At 35.8% G+C, this 27,989-nt stretch overlaps 1 protein-coding gene across 1 annotated transcript; it reads left to right on the forward strand.

Moving 5' to 3' along the window:
- The first annotated feature begins 16,115 nt into the window (after positions 1-16,115).
- On the forward strand, positions 16,116-27,987 carry LOC128988416 (F-box only protein 43-like). Its single transcript, XM_054409680.1, has 4 exons — positions 16,116-16,238; positions 20,446-21,543; positions 21,977-22,138; positions 26,546-27,987. Exons 1-4 carry the CDS (start codon positions 16,116-16,118, stop codon positions 26,804-26,806), a joined length of 1,644 nt encoding a protein of 547 aa, XP_054265655.1. The 3' UTR covers positions 26,807-27,987.
- Positions 27,988-27,989: the final 2 nt, after the last annotated feature.

Below are 27,989 nucleotides of genomic sequence, written 5' to 3' on the forward strand. Positions count from 1 at the left end.
GCAGCGGAATGAGGTAACTACCTCCACGTCACTTCCCCCTCCACCGCGGCCAACGGTACCGCGACTGCGCTGTACTGCTGAGCTGACTGGTCAATGCGGTCGCGCTGCAAGCTGCGCCGTCGCCCTCGCCATCTCAGGCGGCTGTGAAAAAAGCTTTCACATGCAACTAAAGATCTCACTTTGGGGAAGTATGGGGTTTGGTTTGGATTTATGATCATAAACCTGTTAACTTTGCGCGAATTCAAACGGGAGAAAATTGGAAAAAGGAACATCATATTTAAATACCGGTATCATTAATTTTGAAGAGAACTTAGGTTTACTGCTACAGGGAAGAAAATAGGGGAGGGGGTTATTGAAATATTGATAATAATAATAAATAAATAAATAAAAAGGTCTTTATTTAGCAAGCGTTTTTGAGATACAATATTTCTGCTTTTCAAAACAACTCTTGTCCTTAATAGGCCTACTAAACTAAAACTAGAGAATCCGTGCGGTTCAATGAGCCGCGAGGAAAACTTTATGCTTAAATTCAAGTAATTCTAGTTACATCTTGTTGTTTAAACACTTGTTAGAAAATAATTTTAAATATATCTATTAGCGTCGTCAAGGTTTATTTACATTATTTCTGATCTCAGTTTTAACTGATAAAACTTCTAATGAATGCCAAACGATCTGCTTCAACTCGAGTTAAAATTTGCTACAAAGTTTTTCCAGGATTGAGAATTGATACATTTACTTTAGATAGAACTACTTTTACCAAGCAAATATTTCTTTAGGCCTAACCTTTTTTTAAATGTATTCAAAGAGTTGGCCCGTATAACTTGATAGGGGAGAGCATTATACATGGTAGGGCCGAAGTATGAGAAGGCGCGCCTCCCCACCTCATGCCTATCTCTAGGAAAGTGCAACAACTTGTCCTGTCTCATGCTGCGGACAGAGACATCTCGGCGAGAGAGAAGTTTCTCACACAGGTACTCATGCTTGCCGTTCTCTATAGCTTTACGTATCAGGATGGAGGTTGATGTATACAATTATCTTTAATTTGCATAAAATTTGCAGTGTTTCTGTAAGGAGTTATGTGATCTCTTCTCGTGCAATTATAAATAAATCTAAGTGATGCATTTTGTAGTCGTTGGATTTTATTTAGGTCGCCTTTTGTAATGCTATTTCCGTATGCTGGAAGACAATAATCAAAAACTGACAATACCAAGGCCCTTACTAGTTTTATTTTGGCGTTCTCAGGTAAAATCCCTTTCAATCTATATAGACCCTACAGCCGGCCAAGGGCTCGCTAACACATGGGGTTTGCATGGTCAGTTAGCGTCAGGTCTTCGTCAAGAATTACTCCTAGCGTTTTTAGTTTCTCGCATATATTGATGGCTGTCCCATTTATTTTAATTTTACTGACCATGTCTTAATTTTTTTTTAAACGTCTTGCGGTGCAATATGGAGGACTGAACATTTATCGTTGTTCAGTTCCAATCCATGGCTCTTTGACCAGACAGATATAGCATTCAGCTCATTATTAATGACATCAAAGGCTTTAGCGTAACATGTTTTACCATAGGACAGGTGTATCTGGCAATCATCAGCATATAAATGTAAATTGCACGTTTTCACAATTTTTGTGATGTCAGTAGTGTATATATTGTAGAATATTGGACCTAAGCATGTTCCTTGGGGAATTCCTCTTTCTTTTGACAGGGGAGATGATACTTTACCGATGATTTTTGTTACCTGAGTTCTGTTTTTGAGGTAAGATTCGACCCATTTTAATGCTGTGTCATTAAATCCGAAATAGTGCAGTTTGGCTAACAACAATGTATGAGATAATGAATCAAACGCTTGAGAGTAATCCAACATGATTAAAGAGCTATACATTTACTATTTTCTTTTGTTTCTAAGAGATCGTTATACAAATTTAGAAGCAAAGTGCAAGTGCTATAGTGTTTCCTGAAATCTGATTGTTGTTTTGGTAAAATGCTTTCTTTTTCGACGAATTCTGAAATCTGTTTAACTACAATTTTCCCAAGAACCTTTGATAATTTTGGCAGTGCTGATATAGGTCTTAGATGTTTAAGACTTTGTGTTCTGATGATGCTTAGTTCTGGGCAGTGGGCTCACAATACTTTCTTTCCAGGCATCTGGGAAGTATCCTGTAGCTAGTGACTGGTTTATCAAATAAGTATTTGCTGAAAGACAGTACGGACTCATTGATTTAATCATGAAAATATTTATACCGTCATTGCCCTTTGCTTTTGAAGAGCTTATTACATTTATTGCTTTTTGGACCTCTGCTATACCCGTGCTTTTCAACGGGAAGAAAATGTGACTTAGAGAGCTATTAAAGTGGTGCTGATGTGTGTTTTAAAATACAGCAACTCTATGATTTAGTTTGAAAATATAAACTGATTTAAAAGCGTAAACCTACTTACTTTCAAACCCCTACTTTTGATGTTAATAGATCCATACCTTAGTCTAGCAATAGCATCAATTGCTTCATATTGATATTTCATAAATTACATGTTTTACCTTTACCATGATTCGTCAATTTCAGTCAAACCTCTTCACATGTAGCTTACTATATAAATTAAAAAATTAAACTTTGATCAATACTTTAAAACATATACAACCTCACTGTAAAACCAAACATAACCCTCCTCAATCTTTTTCGAGTAAATAAACAAACACCAGTTCATTGTACTGACCAGCTATCAATCAAATCATATGAACATTGAAAGCACGCCAGACGTAGCCCTTTCGAAATCAACCTGTGGGGCAGAGTCCTTAGGAAATTCGTCCATATCAATACTTTTTGGCAAATCTACACACTCTAAGCTTCATTTTGATGTGCCATATGCCTATATTTTTATTTGGTGAATGACCTTAACCGTTTACGTTTACATAAAATTTGATTGTATCACTTTAATGATATAACTAGTGTACATGTTGCTCGAAATCAAGCAATTGCAAAGAAGTAAAGTAGTTATTTAAAAACAAATATAAATTAAAGTAGGAAATATTTAATTTTAACAAAATCAGTAAAATGTACCCAATGTGTTTTGTTGAATTGAAAAATAAATAACAGCAATTAAATTATACAGCTGATCAAAATGTAAACAATTATGTTCTTCATAAGGATAACATGGGAACTTTCAAAGCCACTGGGACAGAGCCCAAGGGACTATTTCAAAAATGTAAGGCCAGTTTGCAAATCTACGCGACACGCTCTTTCCAATGAGACGTCAATGGATAAAATCGGTTAAGAAATGGCGGAGGAGTTCAACCGACAAAGTTTCATGTAGCGACACAAAGAGAATTGAAGACGGGATAGCTAAAGCTAGGTGAAACTCGTGACGATGGAGAGTAGACCGAGTTGAAATAACTGGAAAACAGCTGATGCTTGTTGTGTCACTGGCTACTTCGTCATCCAAATGCAGACTAGACGGCATGTCAGGAGTATTTCTTTGAGCCTTAACTAGTCCCCAGAAAGCTCGTGGATTAGAAGATATGTTTGATTGAACATTGGATAAATATCGAGTGTGGTATTCACGAGACAGCGACCTACAAGTATCTCTCAGCCTTGAGAATTCATAATAATGGACAAGATTGAAACTTCTCTTGAGACGTGCATGCGCAGCTTTCTTTTCAATAATGCATTTTTTTAGGTCATCATTAAACCACCTAGGGAAGCGTCAGATACCAAATTTCTTCAACAGACTTGCATTTTTGACGATTTTCTCTAAGGAACTTTCCAAAAGATCAAACTTTTCATCAGTTGAGATCGACTGATCTTGTTTTTTAGGCTAAAATAGTCTATTATATGGTTTAAGAAATGAAACTGTTTTAAGCTAACCTAACATAACCAACCAAACTTGCTGTACTATTTAAAAATTCCTTTTGATAACAGAAAAGGCAAATTAAACATGGAATGTTACATAGTTACATAGTTTCATTTTATTATTGTTTGTTGATACTGAACAATAATTATCGTAGTTGTCAGCTGATACCGTATGTTTCAATTTGTCAATATCAATATATCGAGAAAAAATAATCGATAATAATGAATGTTCCCTTTAACATGAAAGTACCTGCTTGTGTTTACATTACTTTTAATTTGTAATTTGCAATGTAACTACGAATATCCCTTATGTGTACGGTATAGCCCCACTCTCCCCTTATCATTTTAGCACTATCTGTTAAGTAAAGGGAGAACTTGTACCATAGTTAATGCTTTTGCTACCAGAGGTCTATCCTGATGTGTTCAAGTTGGAATTGTATGTGTCCTGTTGACAGGAAAACTGTCACAAGTTTTTATAAGGTAAAAGTAAGTATATGCAACTTTTAATTTTCTTGTTCTTGAGTGTGGCAGATTGCGTGAAAATATAATAATAATATCTATGGTTCTTACCGTCAACGCAATCAGGGGTAATATTTCACTACGGCCATTTCGGAGATGACTCCACTACACACCTGACGATGGAGTTGATTCTGTTTGATTGTGTTTTAAATTTGTTATAGATAATAATCTACTTAAGTTACGTATAACGTATGCCAGTAGTGTCAATTGTAGTTGATTGTGTTTTAAATTTGTTATTATAGATAATAATCTACTTAAAGGCCATGTCACACCCGCCGCGGGAGTACCGCGCACGGATGTTTTTCCTCGAGCCATGTCACACCAAAAGTTTGCATCCGCGGCGGGAGTTTTGGAGTGGATGAGTTCATTACAATCGTTTTACATAAGAAACTCATCTTACCTGTTTAGTATGCCATGTATTTGCAGGTTTTAAGTAAAGTGTTTAAGAAGCAATTGAATCTTTATTAATTTGTTAGTGTAGGGCTACTTAAAAAAGTGAATAACTATTTTTTTAAATTTAATTTAGACCTTGTGTAAGAAGCATTATAAATATGGTTGTGGATAAATTATCCACTTTCAGCTTTTGAACGTTATTTTTCGCTACACTACAAAGACTATTTACTTTTTTAATAAAACATATGACTATTTTCAAACTAATGTTATTTTTTGCTGAGCCTTCTATTGAAAGTTAGAGTTTACAGTGAAGTTTACAGTGATTGTAAAGTTTTTTGTTGTTGCAAATCGAAAAAGTTGATGAAACAATAAAAAAATTGTTTACGTCGGCAATATAAAAATGTTTATGAGAAACATTAATATTTTCACCGTAAACATTGTTTTGAATGATAAACAAAGATGATTTTTTTCTGGTGAAAAACATAATTCCGAAGATAATACAAAACAACATAGACTACATCATCAAACAAAAGAAACATGTTAAATTTAATTTAAAACTGTATTAAACTGTATTAATTTTAAACTTTAAATAGGTTGGGCATTAGAAATGCCCCTTTGCGCATGTGCTAGACAAAACTCCCGCCGCGGTAGTCTCAAAAACTGGCTCAGCAGGCGGACGTGGCGGACACTACCGCACGCCCGCGGGCGCGCGGTAGTGCGGTGTGATTTGGCACATTTGATAACATGGGGAGCGATTTTTCAAAATTCGCTCCCGCCGCGGGAGCGAGCTCGGTGTGACTTGGCCTTAAGTTACGTATCACGTAACGGTATGCCAGTAGTGTCAATTGTAGTTGATTGTGTTTTAAATTTGTTATTATAGATAATAATCTACTTAAGTTACGTATCACGTATGCCAGTAGTGTCAATTGTAGTTGATTGTGTTTTAAATTTGTTATTATAGATAATAATCTACTTAAGTTACATATCACGTATGCCAGTAGTGTCAATTGTAGTTGATTGTGTTTTAAATTTGTTATTATAGATAATAATCTACTTAAGTTACGTATCACGTATGCCAGTAGTGTCAATTCCTAGTTGATTTTGTTTTAAAGTGTCATATAGAAATAAAAATGTAAAATAGGTCCATGGTACAACACCTTCCCCATAAAAATTAAACATGTAGTACCTATAAGACTAGGAACAAAAACATTTAAGTTAAGATACCATATGTTAGGCTAAGGAAAACTCAAAGAAATTCCAGCTAACTTAGTTAAGCATAAAACTTTTCAACCACAATTAGGTCTATTCTTATAGCCTACTAGTGGCCTTTAGGGGCCATAGCCCCTAATTTATACTACAATAAAAAAACCATATTTAAAAAGACAAATATTCTAAATATGTTTTTAAAATTAATTATCAATTTTATGTTACTTAAATTAACAGTGTTTCTTGTTTTATATCTTGGATTTCCTTCCGTTTTGGAGTCGTATATTAGTTACTTCTGATGTGTCAATGAAATACAATTGTAAAATAATGATTAAATCAATAACACAACATATTAACAAATGGAAACGTGCACACGGTTTAGCCTTAGCCCGGAGAACGACGAATCAGAGCTGAAATCATACAGCCAAACATTGCAAGTCTTTTCTAGTTTAAAATTGAAGATTTGTTTTGTAATCTTACGAATTCTGTTATAGTTTCAATTTTGAGAACCAAATGTAAAGGTTAAAATTATTATTAATTATTATGAGGGCAACTCCCCATTTCGCGGTAGTAAGTCAGAAATATATCTATGAATTTGTCCCTGAATTTTAAGACAGTAAGACCCATTTCCCGGAACTCTCTTTTTGTGTAGTGGAAAGCAAAAACCATTGCACCGCAGTGGCGTAACTACGGGGGGGGATGAGGGGGATAGAACCCCCCCCAAAGGCAAAAAAAAAAAAAAAAAAAAAAAAACTTAATAACCTACTCCATAATGAACATTGTTCTCAGAGGGTGGATCAGGAATTGTTGCGGGTAGTTTCATAATCTTTGCGAATAAAATCGGGGATTTCCAGTGGCAATTACGTGGGAAGTCATCATATTAGGTTGGCAACACTGCCGCTCATGCGCTGTAACTGTAAGTTTAGTTAAGTTCCCGCTCAGTCTGTTCTGGGTCTGGCGCGTTTCCCTGTGCTTGTCGCCTGTGTGTTACTTGTTGTTCAGTGATGATGTGTTCTGTTGTTCTGTTCACAATGTCTAAGAGGAAAGCATCATCATAGCAAAGCTTAATAACAGATTTGTTTAGAAAGCGTATGGTAACTAAAACCATTGACTAAGGAAATTTCCCTTGTCTGTGCTAAAACTGAGCATTGAGCATACTGAAAGTGATGACAGTTCCTGATAACAAACAAAAACATTCTGCCTTGCTTACTTTGCGAAGACGCGTGGTGTAGGGGCGGGTGGGGGAGGGGAGGGGTATCTGGTGCCTGGGGAGGTTCACTCTTTCCACCCGATAATTTTACCTACAGTCAGGGTCATCGCACGAAAAAAAATATTTTGGGGGAGACACTGAATTTCCCAACTATTTTACTCGAACTAACCCAACTTTAATAGGCTACACGAATTTCACAACTATATTAATATCAAGTTTTAACAGTTAGTAGCCGAAGGATATTATTTTACGTTTAAATCCTCTTTACAGCTGACATACACAAATAACAAGAAATTAAGGGCTTTCTCACAATACTGGTTTTGACTGTCAATCTTCATTGTTGATTGTGTTTTAAGTGTCTTAACAAATGTCTCAACAAACTGTAGGTCTACTGATCAATAATACATTAAGTTTTCAGCCTGTCAAAATCGATTTGAAATAAAAATTCAGTAGATACGGCTCTTCGCGCGCAGCACAGAAGGCTACAGTACAAAAACAACTTAACGATAATTTGTTCGTTTGTTGTGTTGTGGTTTTGATTTATTAGTTACTTACTATTTCCTGATACTGACCGGCCAGAAACAGCCTCAACTGGGTAGATTTTTGGAGTTCTTTTGAACGTTCTTTACACCTCATGAATGCCTGAAAAAGCGAGTTTGGAGTTCGAATTTTTCAAAATTTTCCATACCCCCCAGGCCCCCCGGTATTGGGGCTCCTCCATCCCCCCCCAAAGCCATGTTCTAGTTACGCCACTGTTGCACCGTTGTATTGCCTTATAATGTTTTTTATGAAGTTTGAATCATGTAAAAACAGTTCTTTTAGTTCGTCATTTACTTGTGGTTGTGGCATGCCCATTGTGGCATCATGCGTTGAAATTTCCATTTGTGGCCTCCTCTGCGAAGTGAAATGCGCCACAATGCATGCAAGTGCTTTAAGAGGACCTAGATTGTGAGAAACAACACTCAACTCATTTTCCAGCGTTCTTCTAAAGATAGGTTGTAAAACAGTTTCTGGATTTCTTTCACAGTTAGGCCCTACATGACGTTCTCTTTTGCATTTCTTAAGTCTGTTGAATTCCTGGACACTCTTCCACGTCTTGCAGGTCTTCCCCTACCCTGTCTAGTTACTTCACTCATTATAAAAACGGAAAAACAAAAAAATTAAACACAATTCATTTTGAAACATTATTTACCAACATTGACTTTCAGAATAAATGTAAACATTGCAAATAAATAAGTAACAGCTGATAGAATGCAGACGTTTTTCAGTCCCCATGCATTTCTTATGGTGGATATTTTACGTTATATCTCGTTTTCTGGTAACTTTATGGGAATTCTGTCATTTTTCCCGAGTCCCTGGGGTCAAGACCTTTAATTTAAGACCCCTCCCACCTTTCTGCGACTTACCAGACGTCCACAATTTTCTGGTAAAGATTGGAGTATAAGATTGGATTGGAACCAAACCAATGAAAAATTCATAAACCACCGGGCACTTTCATTGGCTTTTCCTCTTTATTCTTTGACATTGCAAAAGAGACAGTTAGTTAAGTAAGTTAACCCTTTGAGTGCCAACGTCCGGGGAACCGGACGTTTTTAAAACGAGCCAAAAGTGCCGACGTCCGGCCGACCGGACGTTTTTAGAACGAGCCAAAAGTGCCAACGTCCGGCTGACCGGACGTTTCGTAATGATCGAACAGCTGTTATAACAACCGAACGGATACTCGGATTCTTTTAACCCATATATTAACATTTAGTCGAAAGTTACTAGATGCGATACATCGATTTTCGTTGGTCGAAATATCGAAAATTCGATTTTTACGAAATTTTAACCTAAAAACCGCCAGATCGCGCTCGGCATTTTTAGCGCGACCTTCGGGAAAAATCATCGGCATTTTTTGAGCGTTACTTTTATTTCTCGCCTGGCACTCTAAGGGTTAACTTAGCTTAGGCCCTAACTTAAAAGTTTTGTCCTTAATTAATCATTAATCATTTGTTAATTAATCATTTTTGGGTAGGTAGACTTCCGTATCTGTTGTCAAAAACAACCGAATGAAATTATCAATCGATATATCAGTTGACAACTACGACAAATAAATATTGTTCATCAGCAAACAATAAAAAAAATTAGGTAGGTACCTAACTTAGCCTAACTTATATTGAAATCAAACTGTCCTAAACTAACATTTAACTAACCAAACATGAAGTAACATTTCGAAATTCCGTTTGACAGCTTATTCCCCATAGGCTATGCCTTTTCTATTATCAAACGGAATTTTGAAACGGTAACTTAGCCTACTGCAAGTTTGGTTAGTTATGTTAGGTTAGTTTAGAATCGAGTTTCATTTCTTAATCCAATATTATATGGTGGGGCTATTATTTTTGCCTTTAAACAAGATTACCTAGTTCTTAATCCTATTCTCTAACACAAGCTATTAACCCTCGAGGAGGCGCTTCACCAGTATAACGGGAGCGGGCGCATGCGGAGTTTTATTCCGCATTACTAAATAGCATAAATTTTACCCATTTTATTTGTTGTTATAACGAAATATTATATGTAAATGTTGAATAAACTAATCAGAAACCTAATTTCTTTGTTAATAACAATTAAGTAGCCTATTTGTTTAAATTAATGAATAGTAATATTTATAAAGCAAACATATTGAGCAATTTTCTAGTATAAAGGTATCACTGTGGGTGTTACGAGAGAGGGCGCATGCGGAGTTTTGTTCCGCAATAATGCAATTAGGCCTATATGTATGTATGTTTTTTTTTGTACATGCAAACAAAATATATTTGGTGATAATTATAAATTAAATAATAGGCCTACATTTAAACATGTTTATAATTTTGTATGTATAAAATATACGTACACAGTTTGACAATAGCGCATGAGAAAATAAACTCTGCGCTAAGGACTTACGCGATAGGGCGCACACGGAGTAAACCTCCACAAACTGACACCACGTCACTGAATTGCAACTGATAACAAAATTATGAGGAATTCGGGGGTAAAAATAGCCTACAGCACCTCGGCAGTTGTGTAGCCTACATGTTTTGATTGCTTTGTTTGAGCCTGTAGTTTTTGTGAATATAAGTTAATGGCTTAACTTACTTTTGTTTAATGTGTGTTTTTTTATTTAAGTGAAACTGTACCCTATACCGTATTGTTTATTGAGGTACAGTTTCTTAACTGGGCTATGCTAATATCAATTGAAATTATTGAATTGAAAATATTGATTTTATAATCGATATTTTAAAATATATCTATTATAAAATTACCGTAAACTATCATAACCTAACCTAACCAACCAAACTTGCTGATGGTGAAAAAATCGCATGAAGGTTTACTAATCGAATCGATAGTTTCAATCGATATTAGCATAACTTAGCCCAGAAACTGTACCCGGTCATTGTATTGACGATGCCGATTGCATAGGACCTAACATACATGACTAACGGAAATTAACAGCTTCTCTGCAGAATAGTTGGTACTGCATGTTAGGCATAACATAACTTGTGCTGCAAGTTGCTTCGAACAGGTGTTTTGTGCATTCTGTTAGGTTGAGACAACAAAGAGAATGTTAGGTTAGCTGATGACCTTTCCACCCTAGGCCTGAATTGCTGATAGCAACATTATTCAATCAACTAACTTTGACAACTAACTGACTAACTGACTACAAGGTAGCCTAAGTAAACATAGGCCTATGCCTAGGACATTGGGTTTATTCATGTTGTCGTTGTGAAAAGAGCAGATAAATTATGCATCCATAAAACAAAAAATACGATAGGTAAGTTGTTTTCGGTTATGGTTTGCTTCCAACTAGGCAGTGAAGAAAGCCTTGCAACAAACATAAATTATGTAGGCGGGCTTACCTGATGACAATCCACTCATTATGGTCGCAGGGCTAAGTATGTAGAGAAAACGAAATTTTATAATAATAAAATTTCGTTGCTTTTTTGCAACAACACAGAATTCCCAGTTCAAGAAGCTAATACACAAACAATGATACCGAGCGAATTTTCGGTTTAACGATCAAATGAATTTAATTTAAGAATAAATAATAGTAGTTGAACCAGTAATATGTAATTCCTAGTTTGCACTAAATAACTTGCACCTTGCTTGCACTGTCGACTGTCGTGTACTTGACTTTTAGAGATTATAAAGTTTTACTTCTTTTCCTCTCTGTCGCGTGTGTGGGTAGCCTACTAGGCCACACTAGGGTAGGTGTCTTGCACAATTTGTTTTTCAGGATTAATTTTGCCAACAGTGTCATTTAAAGGCTTCTGTTTGACTATAACGAAGGTTTAGTAATATTGAAAAATTATTTTGTTCATAGTTTATAAATAATATTATAAGTGCCTCATATTCAATTTTGTATTTTTTATTATGAAATTAAACCGTCATGACCTAACCAAACCAACCAAACGTGCTGGCAATGGAAAAATCTAATGAAGGTTTATTAATCGAAAAAATAGTTCTGTTCATAAAATGAAATTATAAATGCCTCAAATCCTATTTTATAATTTTTTTTATTATAAAATTAAACTATCATAACCTAACCAAACTAACCAGACTTGCTAATAATGAAAAATCAAATGAAGGTTTAACAGAAAATAATATTTCTGTTCATAAAATAAAACTATAAATGGATCAAATTCAATTTCATAATGTTTTAATTATAAAATTAAACCGTCATAACCTAACCAAACCAACCACAGCAGCGGAAAATTACGCAGCGTAAATCAGGAGGGGTGGTTCAACTGACTGCGGAAATAACGTTGCGGAAATTCATTTCTGCCCAAACTAGCGACGAGTATGGAACCCCAATATAATACCATAAAATAATACTAGGTAATATTCAGACGCAATTATTTTTAATTGTGGTTACTTTTATTGTAAACTGATGTTTGACCTAGTTCTTAAAAATCACCTTAATTGATTTTTTATGAGGATGGTGATAGTAAACATGAATAAAATACCCCCGCCGCAGCAAACCTGCAGACTATGCGAATTTCCATTTGCCTGATTGGATTTAGACTAAAATGTCTCCTTAAAAATATTACATTTATTCCCTATTTAAATAGAATCAGTTTAACACATACTTAGGTTTGCTGCAACAGGGTGGGTAAAAGTGTTTTTTTATGTAAAATGTTAATAGTTAGTAAGAAATAAAAACATTTTCCAAATTTGGGCAAAATATGTTAATAAACAAGCACACTACAACGGTTTACTTATTCTCCATAAGAATAACATGGGAATTTTAAATTCACAATTTTTTTGAATTTTCTCCGTAACCATTAGGCGCATTATAACGCTTCAATATACTAAATTATTTGTTTTTTTAAGCTCTACAAAATAGTTTGGAAAGAAATTTCAAAATTTTATGTTTTTTGGGTCAAAAATAGGAAAAACCCATTTTTACCCCATAAAAGCCCCCATAAACCCCTGTTCCCATGGTCCGATCATGCTGGTTCGCGAACTCGTTCGAATAAACGTAGGTTTACACGTTTGTACCAAATTTCATCAAAATCGGATCATTTTTGCTCGAGTTATCGCGCTAACGGACACATATATATATATAAATATATATATAAATATATATATATATATATGAATTTGAACGGATGGTGTTTTTAGCCTCTAGGGACCTCAAAACGAAAAAAAAAATCGGTCCCGGGCATGGCCCCCACAAGGGTGGGGCTGGTGCAACTCTGGTCACAGGGCCCGGGGCCTCAGAGGGCCCGGGCCTACCCATATTTTTTTATTTTTTTCCCCATTGAAGATCACTTTACAGCAGATCATAAATTGAAGATAAAAAATAATATATATATTTTACAAAAAACAAAGTTTAATAATTTAAAATGCATTAATTCTAGATTCTAAGGTAGTTTATATTTAAATACTATAGCTGCGTAGGAGCGTATGTTCTATACAACAGCAGAACAGCCAGCTCGGGCCCCAGTGGCCGGCTCCACAAACTCCCTCTACCCTTTCCTCCCGCCAGGCGCCTAGCCCCTCCTACCTCACTCTCCCCGTAATAAACAAAGTTTGGTTTTATAATTGAACTGATAGTTTCAAGAATGAATCCTTATAGTTATAAGTTAAAATAAAATTTGTAAAGCATTGAAAAATTGACATGTACTATGTACCATAGCTAAGGTGACCAGACGTCCCGTTTTAGGGGGACTGGTCCGTCCCGACAAATCCTCTCGGGACGCGTATTTGTCCCGTTTTATCAACATTTGGTCCCGGTTGCACTTTTATGTATGGTATTCCATTTTCCATTTTTCAATTAATGATTGCAATCTAGGTTATTTGACACAAACTTAAAAATTCTTTACTTTTGGAGTTTTAAAAATATGAAAGATTGTAATAATTTTTACCTAAGTTTTCTTACTAATTCGCTCGGTATAATACTGTACTAAAGCATGGATTGGATAGCATCGGCATCGACAGCATCGGTCATTCTCGGCGTTACTCGTGCACATTCGTTTTTCTCCGTGACTACTCGCGCAAGTTCGGCAGCTCAGGCATCCACTCCCAAAAAAATGTAGTATTGTTAAAATTCTTGATGAAAATTGTCACTGAATAAAATATGATTTCATTGGTGTAAGCTGTTAAACTCGATTTAGGTAAGTTTTTTCCTACTCCATATTACAAAGTACAATTATAGCAGTTAAGATAGCCAAACCCTTTTACAGGGAAATAAAAAAGACAAAATATTAATAGGCATGGAGCTTTTGTGTATTGATATAATAGTTTTAATTGCTGAATTCCTGTAATTTTAAGTCTTATAAAACTCATTGAAGAACTCTTTTCTTCCTTAAAAAAGGCTGCAAAAGTGCCATTTACCACTCACAAATTTAATACCTAGATTGCCTTAAAAACTCACTAAAATACATGACATTTTCAACATTTTCCCGGGGGAGAACCCCCGGACCCCCATCTAGGCTGGGGGGTATTCCATACCCCCCCGACCCCCCGGTTGGTAGGGGGGCCCGAGCCAGATCCTGGTAACAGGGCCCACAATTAAATGTGGGGGCCATGGTCCCGGGTCCAGGTCTTACCATGAGTACTACGGTAATAGCTTATTCCCTATATGGGAAATTCGCTAAAAGCAATTTGAACTTAAATTGCAGGGGTTTTCACGGGAAAACCACCAGTTTAGAACTCAAATTCAAACAGGTTTGAATTCAAAGTTTTTTGTATAGTTACTAAATCTACATCAAATACAATATAGATGTATAAAGAAATACAAAAGCCGCCGGTCACTGACACACCGGACAGTTCACGCCCCCGGCAGCTCCGAAGGCCGGTCGCTCATGCCCCCGGCAGCTCCGAAGGCCGGTCGCTCATGCCCCCGGCATCTCCGAAGGCCGGTCGCTCATGCCCCCGGCAGCTCCGAAGGCCGGTCGCTCATGCCCCCGGCATCTCCGAAGGCCGGTCGCTTACGCCCCCGGCAACTCCTAAGGCCGGTAAGGCCAGAAATCCATTGTTCTGTCGGGTGGCACTACTCGTTTCGAGCCCGAAATGACACTGGCAGGAAAAACGCATAAATACAGAGCTGCCTGCCAGTGTAGCATCAGTTCTCTCCGAACAGTCAACGAGGACACACCAGCTCCTCACTCCTGCCCTGCAGCCATAAGCAGTCAACGTTAAGTTAGTGAGAGAAATGTCTAAGGAGGGGTCGTTATTTAAAAATCCACTGAATGGCAAAGATGATAAAAAGGTAAGATTAACTTTTTTTAATCTGTGGAATGGGGGGGAATGTCCGGCGATATTTTTTAGCCTGTCTATTCACATCTGTTTCAATCGCAGATTACTCCTTTTCAATGCGCATGCGCAAACAAACTGTTCCATGTTCCATGGGAGCTGTGACAAGCGTTAGATGGATGGAACGGATACTTAACTTTCTAAGAGAAAGAGGACTGCAACCGGTTAACCTAACTTGGTTCTCCCAGTTAAAGCCAACTCGCCCACTAACCAATAGGGGGAAATAGGGGCCACCTTAGATCATATAAACTAGGATACCGTAATGTGGAATTTAAGGTATTTTTCCCCCTTAATTAATTCATTATTAATCCATTAAAATTCAAGTTTAATTTACAAATTAGGCGTAGCTTTCAAATATGTTACTGTCAAGTTTCTATTGAGACCTAGATCCATAATTTTTAATTGTGATATAGCTGACTCAGAACAACGTGGTGTGTGGTCTCAAATTCAGTAAGATTCTTTTAAACTAAAAGGCAACAATTTACTATAGTTACTAAGGCAATATAAAAATTACCGGTATTGAGATTTTAGAGGGAAGTCAAAAGGGTGCATAGATAAGACTAGGTGAAAATAAGCCAAACAAGTAATAATGCATTGGGCGACTCACCTACTTTTTCTGCCCAAGTAAGTGCAATAACAACTTATTATTGTTTTATGCATAATAACGACATAATAATGTGGTATTATATGTGTATCGTATACGGTATATTAACATAAACACCGTCTGTGTGGATCCCCAGTTGTAAACTTCAATGTACTTACAATTATTTTAAAAAAAACATGCTTAAATAAAACCACGTGAAAAAGATATTGGTTATAGCAGAGTCATACTTCTTTTCGTAAAATCATTAAAATTGTTTAACTATATATATGATTCAAAACAATTTTATAAATTGTTATTAGACGTTGAAAAACTAACATTTATAGAAAAATATTCAGGAAGCCTGAAGTGAACTGACGGTGTGTGCCTAACGCCGAAATGTGCTCACCGCAGTTTAAAATGTCTAGCTGAAAACCAGGGTGGTCCAACCTTAACTTTGACTTCACACCCAAAAATATGGTAAGGAAGAAATACATGGGTAGGATAGGGAATCACCATGATTTGAAGTAAGATCCCAAAGATATGGTGAGAAAACTAGCGAACCTATAAATACGAGGTCACACTGGAAAGAAATGTCAGTTTACTTCAAGCTTCTGAAGAGGAACAACCTCTCTAGCAACCGTACTCTACCTAGCACCATAGTGAAACACGCCTTTTTCGCTGATTCAACATTGAATAACATTGATGATTATAAGGTAAGTTTAAGAATTTAACTACGAACGTTTTTAAAGTGGCCATTTTAGTTCAATTCTTAAAATTGAAAAGTTTGAGATAAAAGCTTCGTTTACTCACATAACAGCATAGTTTTACTTCACAACAAGGATATTGACGGCGATTACAAACCAATTATATTCCTATATGTACCTAGAAGGTTTATTTATTTATATATTTGTGTATTTATTGTTATCTGTACATTTCGTATATTTTTACCGTGCTATGTTTTTGTAGTATAGAATAGCTCAAAATTGGTTTTACGTAATGTTCTTGTATTATGTGTAAATTAATCAAATATGGTTTGGATTTATTAAAAAAAAGAATTATCATTATTTTGTACGTCTTACCAATATACGCGCACGAAGTGGGATGTTATAATGTCTACTATTTATTATGTTCTGATGAATAACTGCAAGCTGAAACAATCACAGCTTAAACAGTACTATTAGGGCTAAGCAGTACACTCTCGCCGAGACGAGACGGAGCAGGCGAGGGCAAACTATTCGGAGGGAATTCCTTCCCCGCCCGCCGGGAGAAATATCGTACCTGCTCCAGGTAGAAAGTTGGTGAATTTGGACATTAGAAATGACCCCAAAAATGTTGGTGAATTTGGACGTAGCCCAATAATGTACTATCGGATTTAATACTTAATCGATTGAAATTCGTTTATACACATTTCAAAGTATATCCTAAAATTCAGTTTCGTAGTACGTGACCGTATGATTCAAAAACCTCTAGAATATATCGCAAAAGATTGACCAATCAGAGCGACCTGTTTTGAATTCTATTCTAAGCTAAGCTCTTATTCGTTTTCAGTTCCTAAAAAAATCTCCAATTCCAAGATTTAGCGGTCGTTTTGTATTTTTTGTTTATAGCCAAGCCAGGTTTGAAATGAAATGTAGGTTGGCGGAAAGGACAACAGGGGGAGTTGATTTGTTTAGATTTAGGGCTCAAAATGCCTCTTTTACCGGTTATAGTGTAGTTTTATGGTTTTCTATGATTAATCCGTAGATCTTGGCATTATTTAAAGTTTCATTATAGTTATTTATGTTGTGAATAGTTCTGTGAAAGATAAGTAGTAACCGAGTGATATTATTACCTGAAAGGTAAGTTGTCAAAAATGGCCGTTATTTAGTATTTGACCGTAGGCTATTCAAAAAATTGCCTATCCATATTTACCACATCAGGCCTAATGAAGTGCAATATTGGACCAAAAATAATAAATTCTTCGGTACACACCTGAGAATATTTGTTGTATTAGTTTCAGCATTTTAAAACTTAATGAGATCCGGTGATGTCTAAATTGTCAAATGTGATTAAACTTACCTACTTGCCTAGATAGGCATTTAAACAAGCATCAAATTATTAATATTATGCTAGTTGACTCTTGGGATAGGCACGGTTATAGAACGATATCCTATTTAACTCGAAATTGACCATCATCTACATGTTGGCTATTTTTATTTTAAGTTAATTGATTTATTAACTTAGACTCTAAGTTAATCAATCAATCAATCTTTATTTACACAAAACATTTACATGATAACACATTGTAACCTTAAATAGGTGCATCGTCAATACAATATATTCTAATTATTACATACGTTACTTTGGCAGAACTAGCCTATCTATGATATGACTCCCATTGGATAAATTAATAAAATAGGCTAAATTTTTCTGAACTTACTAGGCCTAGGCATAATTGATGTTTGCAATATTTACTAGGCCTAGTTACTTACTACCTTGGTAGAAAGTAGCCTAGGCCTAAGTTAAATTAATTTTTTACTCAGTATTAACTTAATTAGGCCTATAGGCCCAACTTTGTTAGATTCTACGCATGACAAATGATAACGGTAGGTTATTTTGTTAGCCTAATTGCATTGCACCTTTCAACTTGTTGTTCCTTTTTTTCCTTGGTTGTTGCTTTGTTCGGTTGTCTAAGTTAACTCATTGTAAAGTTAATTTTTGTTTTGTTTTTGCACTTCATATTTTACCTGTCGTTAATTACGCTATAAGTTACTAGGCCTATTTGCTAGTTAGGTCTATGTCTTTTGCATGTTATAAACTTATGCCTGCTTTTCATTTTCATTCTTATTTATTGCAGATATGTTAATATAGCCTACCTAAGTTAATTATGCGGCTGCACTTTACTTAACGTCCTACACTCATTCGAATGATAATATCGATCGATATATCGATTAATCGATTGCTTCATTCGATATATAGTTTGGTTAGTTAGGTAAGATTAACCTAACCTAACTAACCAAACGATATATCGAATAAAACAATCGAATGAAAATATCGAATCGAAAAAACAATCGAATGAGTGTAGGACGTCAAGTAAAGTGCAGCCAATTATGCTAACTTAAATGTTTATGCACGCGTGCTATATAACCTATTATTTAATGTATTTTTGATTTAATGCTGGTTACCGCATGTCTTTTGTATGTTATGCCTGCTTTTCATATTCGTTCTTATTAATTGCACATATTTTATTAGGGTACTAAGTTACCTAGACCTAAAAACAGCCCTAATGCTGGTAGGGGCCCAAATACTGGCAGCGGTGACTTCTACGTCATTTAACAATAGGCCTACTTTAAAATTTGAAAAAGGCCTAGCAGCTATCTTATTTGTTATTGGCTGAATGTAACATTACATCAACTATTTGTCTGTAAAAAAAAAAAAAAACAATTGTAATAAGTACCTGATTGGCCTATTTCACACATTTAGTGACAGTTATTTAGAATAAAAGTTACTGTAGTAGGTTAAGAATTTGTGCTGGCACCTAGTTTTCTTCTTGATTTCTCTAAGAATACAGGTGGTTGAAATAAGCAGACCGAATAAATAAGAAATAAGAATTTTTAATTGATCATAACCCCATATTTAACTAACCTAAATAACTAACAGTATTTCACCCTTGAAGTTTACAAAATAAATTTATAAAACGTCTGCCGGCGATGGGGAGGTCATAGATTGGAGTTGTCCTAACTTAATTCCGGCATGCCTGCCTGCCTGGTTATTGGAATCAGCGTTATTCATGTTGTTTTTGTTAACTTTTACTTGAAATAAGTTAATGACTAGGTATATACTATAAAAATGGTCTTCAAATACTTTTTGAGTACCGGTAGCCTAAGTTAGGCCTAGCTTATGTGATGCCGAAACTAAATGCAAACATTACAGGGACTAAACTTAGGACCAAGAATGTCAACACCAGCTCCTAACTAACTTAACTTATTATAAAAACTTAAGGCGAATAATACATATGGTAAAAACTAGGTTAATTTTCTGATCAATTTCAAATTGGATTACCCTTTTATAATAGAAACCTCCATATTTTATGATAGGAATGAAAGATAAAGCCAGGCTCTTAACACTTTGCACAGCCTTTAGAACATCCCCTAGGTGAGGTCATTGCACAATGCACACCACGCTGTTGGTGAGTTGCGGCCCAAATCTCATTTTGCGTATGATTTGTGGCCCAGACTGTAAAAGTTTTGTACTAGTTGCGACCCGACGTATAAACAAGTTAATTGCGGCCAAGGATATGGTTGGTTTTAAAATAATACATAAAATAATCATAGGGTGGAGTGGGGTAAGTGTGACAGCGGGGTAAGTGTGATAGCCGGCCATCTTGTTTTTGGGAATCGCTGAAAAAATTGGTTTTGTCATAGAAATAATGTTTGACATATAAGGTAGGCCTATCTAGTTACATAGTTTTTTTATCAATTTAGTAACTACTGTACGGTATGTTGATTTTATTGGTTTTTATAAGTCCGACATTTTAGGTCAAAATCAAAGTTTGTTCAAAAATGTTGTTTAATTTGTAGCCTAGTTATTTTAAATTTTGACCAATATCAAACTCAGATTTTTAAAGAGCCTAAAAGCTAAACTTTTAGAAAAAAAAATATTTAAAACGTGTACAAATTTATCATTAAATTTAAAACCACATGTCACACTTACCCTGGAAATTTTCAATGGCTGGGGCAAGTGTGACACCGACACCCGGGGCAAGTGTGATCTGATGCAAGTTTTTACAAATTTCCACAGATTTGTACGTCTTTATTTCATTTGTAAATATCTCAAAAAGTAAGAATGATACCGGTAGGGACTTAAATCAAAATGTTCCTGAAAGAGCACTAACTGGGTATTTATTACAATTGCCCAATAACTTATTGCTATTTTTTTCAGATGGAAGGTGAAAACAGCATGGAAACTCCCGGCTCGGTTAAAAGTATTTGGAGTCCTGATGTATTGCAGAGGAATCAACCTCATAGCAGCACTCCTTATTGGCCTCCAACATCCAAAGAACTGGATGACAGTGCAGGGTCGTTAAAACAAGATAGCGGTTATTGCTCAGCTACACCTAGATCTGCCGACTCGGGAGGTTTTATAATGTTTGATAAATGCCGTCTTTGCAACAAATCCTTACACCATAGCTGTGCTCTGAGCACCCCAGAATACAAATGTAGTTGCAAAAGGCCATTCATGAGCGGTAGCTCTCCTTACGTAGAATGTATGGAAGCAATTAAAGAAGTGAAAATGTCTCCTACACCAAAACTATCTTCTCAGGTCAGAATGAGCAGACCTCTTGAATTAGGATTCGAAGACGCTATGGATACCTCGCTTTATCAAGAAGAAATGGAAGTGGATAGTTTTTCGTCGCGAGACAACCATCAGTGTTCTTTAGACTTACTGGAGTTGGGGGAAGAAAAATCAATTGATTTTATGGAGCCTCATGTATTATCTGCCTCGCAAAGTTTAGGGAAGGAAATACCGCCATCATTCTTGCCGTTAATATCATCTTCAGATCAAGTTAGTGTTGATCCCGCTACTTTACAAAATCAAGAAAAACAAAACTTATGTCTAGAAGATAAATCCGCGCAATTCTTTAGCACGAATTGGTTAAGCTCTAATCCAAGTCCTAAATTAGAAAATGAAGTAACTCCAACAAAATCAAAAGATATAACAACATTCAAAAAGCAGACAAAAGCTAGTTCCTTCCAATACTCTGTTAAAAAGATTGCCACAATGAGTAGAGTTGTTAGGTCATTTTATCCAATAAACGGTATTGAGAGTGTAGATTTCCTATATCAACTTGGCGTGAAGAAAAGTTTTCCCAAAATTGTTAGTCAAATATTTGAATACTTATCAGAAAAGGATTTAGATGCTGTCAGAGTAGTTTCGAAGGCTTGGAACAAGGTGTTGAACAATGATAGTGCTGCCTGGAAGCGCTGGAGAGAATATTCCGATACCTTGCGACTGATGAAGGAGAACCTGTCATCCCCGGTAAGAACCTTTTTACTTCTTCATAGACCACTAAGGTTATTACACCAGTTTAAACAAATTTTGTGTAGGCCTAAGGAAGAAAATGGCTGCAGGCCATTTAATCTTTAAACAACGCTTTTTCCTACAGTTTTTGAAAGTACTCTTTAGCCACTTGAAGGCCCTAAAGCTGGTTTAAATCCAATTCGTCCAAACTCAAGACTAAATAAGCCTTCAGTGTTATGAGCCTACCCTTACATTTTGTACGTATTTTTGTTTATATTGGAGGAGAATTTAACTCATTATTAGGCTATTTCATGAATGTAAATTTCAAAGATTTAAATAGAATTTTATGTTAAATTATGTATAAAATTTTTTATTTATAGACTAGGAACAACAATTAAGTTAAAATTAGTTATAGCCTATTTATATTCTTATGTTTTGATATTGTGCTCAGGTGAAACAGGGAGGTTCAGGAGGCAGAAACAGACCTGCTTTAACTCGACTACAGAACGTCGGTAACCAGTCTAGTCCTCCTCGACAACCCTACAGTCCTCGCCAGGTGCCTTTCAGTCCTCCAGTCAGCCCTAACAGCAACCGATTCCAGTCTTATCGAAAGGTGGATATCTTGATCAGTACAGATTCTAATAATGTGAAATTAACACGCATGTTCATAAAAACATTACCATAAGTTTTAACCCATTGGGGAAGGAATTAATGTGTTGTCTGCAGTGCCCTCTCTCGGCATTTAATTTTACCGAATTTGTAGACTTTACACAAATTGTTATAGGAAGAACACCTTAGGTAATAAATTGATAATTCTTTTGTCATTTTATTCAAAGTAAAATTTTCTACAAAAACAGTGGTAATTGTTGTTGTACAGTAGATACTGGTAGTCAAAGTGTAAAAAAAAATTATAAAGATTATAAAACCAACAATTTTAAAAACATAAAAAAATAAACTTGATTTACAAATTCCAAGAGACACCAAATGACACTACTGTTATAAAGTTCAATTGATTCCCTAGGTAGAAAAATCATAAGTTGTTTACTTTTAAAAGTTATTGCATAGAAAAAAATGTTGGTTTTAGCTAACACGCAGCTGATTTTGGGTGATATCTGGTTTCCATGGCAACACAACCATGTTTGTTATTCGCATTAATAAATGATTAAATATGCAAAAGAAGAAGCAAGATATTTATAAACATCATAAAAAAAAGAAGAAACAATAAGGGGGGGTGGGAAATAATAATAATAAAATAGCGGCGACACGAGCGCCACTCGTAAGTCAGCGCCAATGGGTTAACATCAGACATACAAGATTTGTTTTAGCCTATAGAAGATATAGCTTTTAAAATTCAGTAGGTACAATCATAGACAAAAAGAATTAAATTAGACCGTGTAGTTACGTTAGTTGGGAGCGCCGTGTAGTTACGTAGCACGTAAGCCGTAACTACATTTCGCTCCCAGCGGTGTGCACCAAGACCTATGGTAACCATGACAACCGCAGCACGGCTGACAGTCTATTTAATTCTTATGGTACAACTAAAGCTGGGTTTTCCTAGGCGCGGAGTCGGCGAGCGGAGAGAGGAACGCGGAGAGCGGAATTGAAATTAACATGGCATTCTGCTCCGCTTCTAGGAAAACAGTAACATTAAATTGCCTAAGACAAGCCGAGTCCGCTCTCCGCGTTCCTCTCTCCGCTAGCCGATTCCGCGCCTAGGAAAACCCAGCTAAAGGTGGAAGGCCTATCCGTTGACTTGATTGCAGGCTAAGTGCATTAAACACTGACCTGATGCCTTTTATTCATTCCATTAGGAGCTTCCAACAGATTGTGCTGGTGTAAATTACTGATTTTTGTTTAACAATCTTGATATTTAATCAAACCTAAGTGAAAGGACAATTTAATATTGTTAACTATACGGATCTTTTATGTCACAGTAACATAAACAAAGGGAGAATTTCAGACTGTAGCCCTGTCTGTAAGTGGGTTGTTCAACTCTTCTTGGCAGGAGCTGGTGTTTACATGGTGTTGAAAAAAACCTTCAGGACTTGGGGATATGATTGCAAATGAGAACGAATGGTGTATACAAGGCTTTGAAAAAAATCTCTTCAGGACTTGGGGATATGATTAAAAAAATAAAAACAAATGTCCTAAAATGCTTGGTTTTCCGTATATCCGTTTTTTACACCGTATGTGTTTTTTACATTACCATTATCTCTGATTATATCTCCTGAACCACTAAATGTACCAACTTCAAACTTAAGACCATGTCACACCGATATCCGCCGCGGGAGTTCCGCATGCGGATATTTCTCCACATCTACATACTTCCTTTTCCACCAGGTGAAATCTCCACAAATTAGCCTTGAAATTTTCCATGTCCTGTGACAAACTGCGTTTCATAATGGCCCATCTCCCAATCTTGTTCCAGTCTCTTTCTGATGTTAGGTATACATCCGAACGTTTACCTTCAAAACGTTAACATAAAACATTCTGCTCCCAACACATTTGCCACTTATCTAATATCTCCTCTTTTCTGTTTCCGATGTAGTCCTACCCGCCTCCTTATCCTCCAAAATCCACAGCTTATGCAGTGATTATCCAACAGTCCTAAATTGTATGTGAACTCTTCAGGCGGCTGTGCGAGAGCACACTTAAATCCAACGCGGAAGGGTGCTTGCTGTATTCAGCTATCAACCACAATAGTATTATTTGTATTTTGTTCGCGTTTACCAGAACTCTTTGCTGCACGGAACCATCCCTAGTTCTGTGGCCCTATGTTGCACGGAACTATGACAAATGCAAAAATGCTTATTTTTAATTGTTTTGACCTATCACTTAGCAACGTAAAACTTAAATAAATTATGGGAAAACAACTTTATATTGTATAACAAAACCATACGTTCATTTTCCATTTAGAATAAGTATAATCAGTAATAAACTTACCTCAATAATCATGACAGTATTAATGATAACAGTAAACACCAACACGATCACATGTGAACGTCTCTGAACACAATAAATAAATAGGTTTCCCTCAAATACCCACATACCCTATCTAGTGGTGATGTGTTGAACTACAGGGGAACAGTTCCAAAATAATAGCGCTGTGTGTCTGGTTGGAAAAAAATAAAACATGTGGTGTTACACAAAGTGTAACACTGTGAAACAATGGACAAACATTTGGTGTTACATTTACTGTAACACTGTGCTGCAATGAGTTAAAGTTCGTCAGCCTCCTCCTATTGGCCGTCCTGGTCGACGCGTTATCGAACCTCCATTATGTCTCCATCATTATGAATGTGCTGGTTTCCATTATGTCAAACGTTTTTTGGTTATGCTTTGATTATGTGCAGATAAAATCTGGTTTAAAACAGTGAAACATCAATCTTTTCAACTAATCTAATAAATCCTTAAAGCACATGTCTCCAATTTTAGTATAACCAGCTGTTTCAAATATTAGTGTCAATTTCAATGTATTCATCTGTTCAAATGTAAACAAACATTTTCTCCATAAGAATAACATGGGAACTTTGAAGGCTACTGGGGCAGAGTTCTGATGGAATTTCAAAGTTTTTTTGTTTGATTGCAAAACTGCATGCTAAGACCTTTCTAATGACACCTTGGACATGGTGATTGGTAGCACCACCACTCCAAAACAATAATGACAAAAATATGCCTAGCGTATTAAATATATAGGTATATGAATTTGAACGGATGGTGTTTTTGGCCTCTGGGGACCTCAAAACGAAAAAGTAAATCGGTCCCGGGTCCAGGTCTTGCCATGAGACCTACGGTAAGTTTATGCCCTATAGGCTATGGGAAATTCGCTAAAATTTGATGGGAAACATAAAATTTTTACCATAAACATTATTTTTGCATGGTAAACAAATATTATTTTTCTCTGGTGATAAACATATTGCGAAGATAAAACAAAACAATATACATAATCAAACAAAAGAAACATGTTAGATTTAATTTCAAACTGTAATACTTTAAAGCTTTAAATAGCTTAGCCGCCATTCAAGATGCACCTTTGCGCATGCGCCAGACAAAACTCCCGCCGCAGTAGTCTCAAAAAATCACTCAGCAAGCGGGTGTGACGGACACACGCGCGGTAGTGTAGTGTGATTTGGCACATTTGATAACATGGTGAGCGATTTTTCTTAATTCGCTCCCACCGCGGTAGCGAGCTCAGTGTGACTTGGCCTTTAGTACGTGGACGACTATTAACAAGACCTATTTTAGGTATGTACCGTAGTATGGATTTTCTACTTTGTACTATTTAAAAATGGCGCCCATTTTGAAATTTAAATTGCTAAAAAAAATGGCTGATTTTATGAAAGTTGTCAAGAACGCTCTTTTTTAGTGTTTAAAGTGCCCTATCCAACGACATCATTAAAAAAGATTGAGTAAAAAATAACTAAAATATCACAATTTTTGTCGTAAATGAGGTTGAATGGGGTTAAGCTAGTCAGGTTTGCATTGTTTTACAACTAAAACTTGTGATATTTCAGTAAAGTTTTTTTATCTTTTGGTGTAGTTGGATAGGGCACTTTAAATACTAAATAAAAGTGTTTCTTGAAAATTTTTCATAAAATCAGCCATTTTTTTTGTAACGATAATTTAAAATTAAACTGCCGCCATTTTAAAATAGTACAAAGTAGAAAATTCATACTAGGCCTACATACTTATTAGGTCTTGTTAATAGTCCACCTAACAAGTTTGAAGTATACGTTTAGTGGTTTCTGAGATATAATTGGGCATGTTAAAAAAACACATACAGACAAATATATGGAAAACCGAGAATTTTAGAACATGTGTTAACAGGAACTTTTTTCTTATTTTTGATGTAAGTAATCATATTCCCAAGTCTTGAAGGTTTTTTTTAACACCCTGTGGAATGGAATGTCAACTTCAGTGTCCAAAAGTTAATGCATATTCTAAGTAGGATCATGTGCTCAATTAGTCGATTACGTAACCATATTGTACTTCTATGAAATAAATGTTACACAAATTTCAGGCGGCCAAATCGTTGAAGAAGAATGAACGGTTGCTACCTTGTCCCAAGTGTCGATTTGCCTCGACAGATCGCGGCAGTCCCGTGGCTCAGTGTCCTCGGTCCGGCTGTCGTCATCGATTCTGCGTCTGGTGCAACATCGAGGTGGTGCCAGACCTGGAGCATCACTGTCCCCCTCTCTACACTCCTCGCAGCCTCACACGAAGAAACACCATCCACTCCGTTGGTAGCAAGAGTTCCAAGCGCAACTTGCGCCGCTTATAGTATAATGCCGAAAACATCACCGTCAGCTGTGTTCAGTAACGCCTGTTCCTTGTTTTTATATTTGAGATGTTCAAGCAGTTCAGTTAAGCTCTCTTCTACTGCTTTTTGCAGTCTCTGTTAAGTTCCTACGATGTTTTTGTATGTTTTATTTAATTGTTTCAGTAGGGTTTTAGCTTTTCATGTGTAGTAAAATGTTCACAAGTATGCTCAATTTACAAACGGATTTTGCTCCATTAGTATGACGTGTAAATTCTGTAACGTTATGTAAGCTATGTAAATACATTTTTGAACAAACTTTTTTGTAATTTATGTTATCTGTGATGTAATTAAGATCTAGAATAACGTGGTCTGGAAGAATGCGTTTCAAGCTAGTTTTTACATTAGGTAAGTTAAGCAGTTTTGAAATGCCAAGTAATTAACATCTAGAATAACATGGCATAATAGCAATTTTTTCACTAAGCAGTTTTTGAAATGCTGGTAGAGTGATCTTTTTTTTGAATTGTTTACAGTCTTGCCTTAGTTTTTTTACTTGCAAACACAATCGTATTAAGCGTTAAAAAAATACTGTAACTTATGCAATTTCTTATTTTTTATTTTACTTTCAAACACAAAAATCGTATTAACTGATTATAAAAAAAAAAAAACTGTAACTTTGACAATTTCTAATTATTTTTACTTAAACTAAAATATTAGGTACGGTACGGAATTATATTGATTTTTTTTTTATACAAAATTAAAGTACCAGTAGTCTAGTTAAGTTTTAACCTGTTTAACACGAATGCTTAGAAGAAAGACATATTACGTTTTGTTAGAGGTTTCATATTCCTGGACACATTATGCAGAATTACGTTTATAATTAATTCTTAGTTACTTGATAGATATTGCATATTATTACATGTACCGTAATTCATAGTACAATAAATAGTGCATAGTACATAATATAGTCTATAAAAAATACATGACATATTATATTGCACAAAACTCTACATAACTCAAGTGTAAAATTAATCTAATGTTGTTGTTACCTATTTAAGCAAATGTAAATCATATTTTTTTAGAATAAGAAAGTTATGTGTTTGAGTTAAGCCTTTTGTACAAAATATTTTCTTGAACTCAAGAGAGAACTAAAAATTTCCTGCGTAAGCCTAAGAGGCACTTGTAAAAATTTACGTGGAATTCATTA

The sequence above is a fragment of the Macrosteles quadrilineatus genome, unplaced genomic scaffold (assembly GCF_028750875.1).
Source record: "Macrosteles quadrilineatus isolate MER2022 unplaced genomic scaffold, UCM_ALF_1.0 Scaffold_3__2_contigs__length_128488019, whole genome shotgun sequence".
In the NCBI taxonomy this organism is placed as follows: domain Eukaryota; kingdom Metazoa; phylum Arthropoda; class Insecta; order Hemiptera; family Cicadellidae; genus Macrosteles; species Macrosteles quadrilineatus.

Coding starts and splice junctions, on each gene's coding strand:
- LOC128988416 (XM_054409680.1), top strand. CDS start 16,116: ATGTCAGTTTACTTCAAGCTTCTGAAGAGGAACAACCTCTCTAGCAAC. Junction 21,544..21,976: donor AGGAGAACCTGTCATCCCCG/GTAAGAACCTTT, acceptor TATTGTGCTCAG/GTGAAACAGGGAGGTTCAGG. Junction 22,139..26,545: donor GATTCCAGTCTTATCGAAAG/GTGGATATCTTG, acceptor CACAAATTTCAG/GCGGCCAAATCGTTGAAGAA.